This window comes from Elephantulus edwardii, unplaced genomic scaffold (genome assembly GCF_000299155.1).
Source record: "Elephantulus edwardii isolate Elephantulus edwardi_28Jun2011 unplaced genomic scaffold, EleEdw1.0 scaffold00008, whole genome shotgun sequence".
In the NCBI taxonomy this organism is placed as follows: domain Eukaryota; kingdom Metazoa; phylum Chordata; class Mammalia; order Macroscelidea; family Macroscelididae; genus Elephantulus; species Elephantulus edwardii.
In genome coordinates, this window is record NW_006399758.1 from 27,172,834 (window position 1) to 27,180,374 (window position 7,541).

General features: G+C 38.3%; 1 protein-coding gene across 1 annotated transcript in view; it reads right to left on the reverse strand.

Moving 5' to 3' along the window:
• ZNF704 (zinc finger protein 704) overlaps positions 1 to 5,398 on the reverse strand; it is a 225,224-nt gene extending 219,826 nt beyond the window's left edge. Inside the window, exon 1 of the mRNA XM_006880490.1 lies at positions 5,163 to 5,398. Coding sequence (XP_006880552.1) covers positions 5,163 to 5,383 — 221 coding nt within the window. The 5' untranslated portion in view covers positions 5,384 to 5,398. The remainder of the gene's footprint in view (positions 1 to 5,162) is intronic.
• Between the last annotated feature and the right edge of the window lie 2,143 nt (positions 5,399 to 7,541).

Consider the following 7,541-nt stretch of genomic DNA (forward strand, 5'->3'; position numbering starts at 1 on the left):
ACTTCTTCAAATCTCTTCTAACAGATTGTTCTTCGGACAGTCCATGGCATATTCAATAGTCTTCACCAATACTACAATTTTATTTGAAATTATCTGCTTATATATCTGTTTCAAATTAAGCTCCTAGAGGATTGAGACCTTTGAGACCTTCCCTCATTCATTTACTGATTACTGGGATCATAGCTGGTCCTCAATGGATAAAAATTATTTTGGTAAGGAATGAAATCAATGATGTTCAATCACAGTGAACTACAGAGATCAGGTGGGGTGGCGGGGTACTGACCTCTCTGAGGACCTGAAAAAGCACATTCAGTAATACCTATTGCCTCCACTATATCAACCACAGAAAGAAAACTTTACACTCCATTTTACAAACCTTAAAAACTTCAATAAATCCCCCAGAAATGTCTACTGTACCTCTCTAAAAATGAGTCCATTTTCGATGTATGGAGGGAGGAGGAAAACTTGCAATAATCTACATACCAACATATTTTACTATCTTACAACCTTACACAAATTTTGTTATTTAAACATTACCAACAGCTAATATTATATAAGGACCTGACAACATTATGTGTTACATACTAGGTTAACAGCCAAAAGGTCAGTGGTCTGGTTCTATGAGTTGCTCCAAGGAAAATACTGGGCAATCTCCTCCTATAAAGATTTCAAGTCTCAAAACCAGATACAGGATTACCAAGAGTCGTAATTAGCTTGATGGCAAATAGGTTGGGGGTCTTTTCTTCTTGTTGTTGTTATTCACTTATTTTTTTTATAATTATATATTTTCTTAATAAACAAAAGAAAAATTCCATCTCTTCTTATCATGTTAAGTAAGTGAATTGTTGTTTTCAACACAGTATTGATCTATCTAGATGGAAGTGAATTGTTTGTATTTGCTAAATAATTTGGTAACAGCAAGTAGAACAGAAAAAGCTGGATAAATAGAATGCTATGTTCTACAATTTTAAAATGATGTTTTTATTGCGCTATTGAGTTGGAACTGAACCTCCTTATAGCTGAACCTCCAGTAGATTTTCAGAGGCAGCAAATCACATGAGAGGAGAATGCCCCTCTGCCATGAAGCTGCTGGTAGATTCAACTTTACTACTTTACACTGGCAACCTAATTTCTTACCACTAAGCTACAATATTTAAATGTTTTATTATAAAAATGTCAATTTATTTCATTAACTGCAGACATATTGGTGGTGAAAAAAAGTCTTACCATATCAATGATAAGCGTCTTAGTGGAGACTGCAGACAATGAGGCTTTCATCAGTATTTCTCATAATGGACTAAAAAACAACATCTAAATTATACCTTGCCATTAGAACTTTAATTGTACCTTAATAGATTTAAAACTCAGTATCTCCACACTGTTTAAGCAAACCACAATACCATCTGCTTCACTTAGACCTTTTAAGTGCCATATTTTGTTGCAAATAGTGCATCCATGTAAATAATTTGCATATATGGGCAGAAATAAAGAAATTGTGTCAAAGCGTTCTAGTGTTCTGTGCTCGTGCATAAACCGAGCACTTCTCACAACATGTCTAGAAGTAAATTTTGGCCTAATTCACTCTCATTCAGTAGTTCAAAAAATGTTACTCTTGACCATATTTGTATAATAAAGACATAAGTGATAGTCAAGAGGCGATAAATTAAAAACCAACACCAACAGGAAGCCATAGAATGGATTTCATTGCTGTTGTTAGATGCCTCTGAGCTGCCTATGACTCTTAGCAACTCTATGAGTAACAGATCTGAACCTTGCCCTGTCCTGTGCCATCTTCACCATCTCTGAGTTTAGCAGTACATCAAGAAATGAAAAATAAACAGTGGAAACTGCATTTGTTCTGGGGAAAGTCAAGGTCAGAACTCAGAGCAGTGGAGTTCCTGTACCAGCTCTGTCCCCAGGTAGGCATACCAGAGAGAGGCGGAGAGCTGGACAGAGGACTTTGTGTGAGGCTGTCACAGCCCAAGCAAGAACTAGTGGAGCAACAGCACCTGGTTTCTACATTTCCAGTGCATCCACGTGCAAGTGGGAGGTAGGACAGTGCACGTGTGGGTGCACACTGCTTTGGATCTATGCGGTCCTGGGTGGCCAGATGGACCCATCTTACACGAGAAACAGACAGGTGACTCCTCTAAGCGTGCACCTCTCACATTTTACCTGTGGTGTCTGCACCTGCAGGTGATGGAGATTCAAACAGCCTGAGTGTGGCTGGCAGCCAGCCCAGCCAGCCAGCCAGCCAGCCAGCCAGGCCGAATGTACACGCATGCAGAGCATGGCCTTGCTCACCTGAGCAGCCTCTCTATCCTGGGGTGTGCACATCTGCGCACTTCCTACACTGGAGCTGGCTGCTCTGGTGAGGGTCATTTCTTAAACAGGAAAAAAAAATGTCTCCCTGCACCAGAGAAACCAATCTGCAGAGTGGGAAGGGCCTCCTACCAAGAGAAGGGGCTGCTTTAGAACCCTGAGGGCAGGTTGGGGAGGGTCTGCTGCTGATAATCAAACCTCCACGTCAATAGGAACCAAGGAGAAAGAGGTGACAGTAAGCCCACTGGACAGAAAAACCCTGAAATCCAAGTCAACAATAAGGAAAAAAATCTATCAAGGACAAAGTGTCCAGTCTGCATGGCTGGTTAAAAAAACTCTAAGATACACATCACTTATGTAAAAACATGGTACATTCAGTAGATTTGAGAAGGAAAATATTCCGCATGCCAGAATTAAGAAGGGGGGGGCGGAGAATTTCCTTCTTTCTGTAGGTGGGAAGAAATGAAAGTATAAAAGGACCTCAAAGAGTCCATGGCATTTTGAAATAATTATTTTCAGATCATTTAAGAGATTAAATAGTCCAACCAAAGTTTTATGTAAGGTAATATAGAATTGCAAGTTGGCATTAAACTGCCTGACACTGTGAAATCTAATTTTCTACCCCTACAAGTATGGGAAGAAAAGAAAAGTGTGCTTTCTCATAATTTGAAAGGTTAGAACGTCATTACACTTATGAATCACCTGAACAACAGATACATATTGAGGGGCCCACTAAGTATAGAGAACGGTAAAACATTTAATGATATTCCAGAAACAAGATGGACTAATTCTAAAAATATATCATGAAAAATGAGAAGGGTAAATAATCTCAAGTTATTAAACGGAATTAGAGAAAATATGAACAGTTCTAATTAAACGTGAAGAAAAAAGGTTAATACCATCACAAAGTCTGATAAACTTCTAAATAAAATGACATTATTTTCAAAAAAAGATAACTTTTATAGAGAAAAGAAATGTTTGTTGTAAAAAAAAAAAAGGAATACTTGAGAAAGAAACATTATTTATTTATTTCCCAAAGATAATGTTGGCTTAATTTGTTGTCAGAAAATGCTGCAATTAATACACGGCTTCTGAAGCAAATGCTTATACATTTTCATTGTATATCGCTTTTCGTGAGGAAACATTCAAAGTAAACCAACTTTCATGCTATAATATTTCTTTTCGGTGCCATAGTTAAGACATTTCTGAGCCAGGATTACCTGCCAAATGTTGTTATGTGCGGCTGAGTGAGGACCAACTCTTAGCTGACCTTCCAGTTGGCTTTATAGGGTGGAACCGCACAGGAGTCTGCCCAACGTCTCCCATAGAGTGGTTAGTGGATTCGAACTGCCTGCCTTTGGGTTAGCAGCACAATTCCTTACCCCTAGCCCATCAGGACTCCCTACCACATGTTGTTGTTGTGGTTGTTATGTGCCACTGAGTCACCGGTGACTCATAGCCACCCTAGGTACCAAATACAGAACCCAAAAATATTTAATTTTGTATACATAAAGCCATGATAAATCACAGCCAACTAGACAGAAACTGAAAACAAAAATACTATTCTTGTGCTAGGAATATGAACAAAATGAACTAAAACCTCTGCCAGCATGGAATTTACGTTCTAGGTGAGATTAATGTTAAGCAAGAAAAAAGATCAAAAGTCTAGTGTTTATACTTTATTGGTCTATTGCTGTATCAATTAATGCTACAGGATACTATCTGAATAAAATTATAACAAGAGAAAATCCATTGGTATTCAGATAAGCTGCTTTGGTCAAGTTCTATGGTAAATTTGTCTAAAAAGAACTGTCATGATAAAGAACCAAAATCAGCAACTTTCTTCTATACTGGGTCAGATGTACATATTTTGGGCTGTGTAGACAACCTATTAAATCAATAAACAACATCAAAGTGAAAAAAAAAAGAAACTATTACTGATTTCATTCTATTTGTACCAACAATCATTGCTCACAGAAGTAGCAGTTAGTAAAAGTAAACATCACATTTCATTGGTATTGGGATCTTAAAAAGAAAAGATGTCATTTTGATAACTAAGGTGTACCTCATCCAAGATGTGGTATATACAATCACTTCAACAATGAAAACTGACACATCTGAATTGTGGCGCTGAACAAACAAATGCATCTCAGAAGAAATATAATCACATTGATCCTCAAAAGTGAATGCACTTCATTGGACCCATCAAATAACAATAAGAAAAGGACATCAGGTTCAGTAAAGGGAAGGCTAATAAAAACAAAGGATACCCACAATAAGAGAGTGGGACAGAGAAGCCAAAACAATGAACTCTAAAATGCCAACAGTCATAGCAATTACACAGGACCAAGCAACATTTCATTCATAAGACCACCATGAGGCTGGAACCACCAGCACGACACGTCATCTACAAACTAGGGAGCAATTTTTAAAACAACTTTTAAAAGCATATTCTTATCTCACAGTCCATACAAAAACAGGACAAGGACCAAATGTTGCTTGGGGGCCAAATGAAGCAATTCCTGACAAAAAGATTTGATAGTTGCACTCAGGTAACTTAGTTTGGTCCTATGTTTCATGCGTCTTCACTTTTAAACAATATTTCATTCCTTTAGATTTTTCATTTACTAATCTAAGAAAACATTCCTTTCTGGAGCTACAGTCCTTCCAACCACACCAACCTCAAAGTCGGCTTTAGAAAGCAAAGCTGCCGGCTCCAGGTTGCACTAGTGACAGAAAACCCGTCTTACACAGTATCAGGAAGAGAAAAATGGTGACGACCGTGCATGCTCCCACCTACTTAACGGAGGGAGACACGTCCATGTCCAGCTTCCTCTTACCTTGCTGGAGGAACATCAATATTTGAAGAAACAACTTTTCGTTTTTGCTCAAGGAGACAGACGGAGCGAGTGTTTTCTTTGTCATGGTCAAGGACTCGGCTGAGTTTTTTGGTGTCTGCTGTTTTCACCTCTTCCTCCATGGCCAAGGGGAACAAAGGCTGATGAGTTGTTTTTTTACCACAGTCACGTTTTAAGTCCTCAGAATGAAATGTGAAGGCCATGTCCCGCTTAATGCTCCCAACCTATAAAAGAAATAAAAAGTAACCAATTCTTGCTCCTAGAAAACACTGACTTAGCTATGTGGAAAGACCACGGATGCCATCTCCCACTTATTCCCTTAAAGATTTTTCTCATCTAAATGTGGAAAATTTAACACAAAAATCAAATAACTAACATCCCAAAGTAATATACAATGTGGTGCATCTGTCATAATACAAAAAAGCACCACAGACACAAAAGACCCTTCAGTTGTACAAAGATATTGAAGACTTGAAAAAGCATAAAGCCTTTAAAAATAATAAAAATGTTAAAAATATTTGCTTTCTCCTCTAGAAATGTTGTTTTGTGCTGTAGAGTCAGAACAGACCCACAGCTGACCCTCCGGTGGGTTTTCAAAGCCAGTTAATAGCATGGGAGGAGATTGCCCATCCTTCTTCTGTGGGGTAGCTGGTGGCCTCTAACCATGTCCCTCTGGGATTGCAGTGCAGCCTCTTGCTACTAGGCCACCAGAGCTCCTTTAGAAATGAGAAAACTTAACTAAGCAAACTCTTATATTTTCCATGTAGATTACTCACAGAAGCAGCAGTCAGGAAATCAAACATCACATTTCCTTGGTAAACCCACTGTAAAAAGACTTTATTGAAATCTTAAAAAGATGTCATTTTGATGATTAAGGTGTACCTCATGCAAGACGTGGTATACCCAATCACCTCAACAATGAAAATGTAAATAAAATAAGAGAGTTCAAAGAAAGATTCTATATAAAACCAGTCATAACTTGGCTATTAATCCAGAGCATAGCCATAATCTGTCCCATTCAGGAGGAATCGGGTTGTGTTTTTTTTAACCCATTATATACCTTAAGGACCTCTCTACAGCTGTACGATAAGAAAGCCACGTTGATATTCTTAATTTTTAACCAAATACAATGATGATGGTTTAAGACAAAGGAAATTTAAATCTCTCAAATCAAATCCTGTTACTTCAGCATTTATGGTAATTGAAAGAGGAAATAAAACCAGTATTTCTGGATGATAAATGCTGTTTGGCTCCACGGAGCTGGTTTGGACTCAGATTCTCTGTATGACAGAAAAAAGCGCTGCATGGTCCTGCTCCGCCCTCACAAGCAGGGCTGTGCTTTCGCCGACTGTTGTAGCCACTGCACCATCTCACTGAGGATTTTCCTCCGACTTCACTAAGCATGATGTTCTTCTCTAGGAACTTGATCCTTTTGACAACGTATCTAACTTATGTGAGACAAAATCTTGATACCCGTGCTTCTCAGTGACATTCTGCCTGAATTTCTTTCAAGACAGAAATGTTTGTTCTTCAAAACAGTCCATTATATATTCAGTATTCTTCCTAAACATCAAAGGAATCATTTTTTAAAAGAAATAAATTTTTTATTCTATACCGGTTTACTTACAAAGTTTGTACATTGTTTTTCACACTGGATCTTTCCCATTTTCTTTACCAACATCTCCCTCCACCCATCAAATTGTGTGGTCCTATGATCAACCTCCCCACCCCTCCTGCCCATTGTCACCCCTCTGCTCCCCCTTCCCCCTTTGAATCCTCATACATGTCCTACAATAATGGTCTTACACATTATTTGTCTTTATGGGGCTGAGTTAGTTCACTTACTAATAATGCTCTCCAGTCTGTCCCAACTCAGAAGTTGGGTAGTGACTTAAAAAAAAAAATCATTGTTCCTGAGTGCTGTGTAGTATTCCATCGTGTAAATGTACCATAATTTCTCAATCCATTTGATTGTGGTTTGACATCTGGGCTACTTCTATATTCTTGCGATGGTGAATAATGCTGCTATGAACATTCATTAATGTTCACATCTCTCAGTTCTCATTTTCTTAGGGTACATTCCAGGCAGTGGGATAGCTAGGTCATAAGTAATTTCTATGTAGAAGGAATCAATTTTTGCATTTTCTTATTCACAGTCTAGTTTATGCACGCACATGAGAAGAGACCAGGGTTAGTCCTCCAGTTACTATTTCTGCTTTTGAACACTTTACGTTAGATTCACCCACTGCAGTCAGTCAGTTGGGTTTTGATTGCTGCTTCCATGTGCAATGATCTCAATACCAAGGGAAATGAAGTCCGTAACTACTTCAATCTCTTTTCCACCTATCATTTTACTTGTTG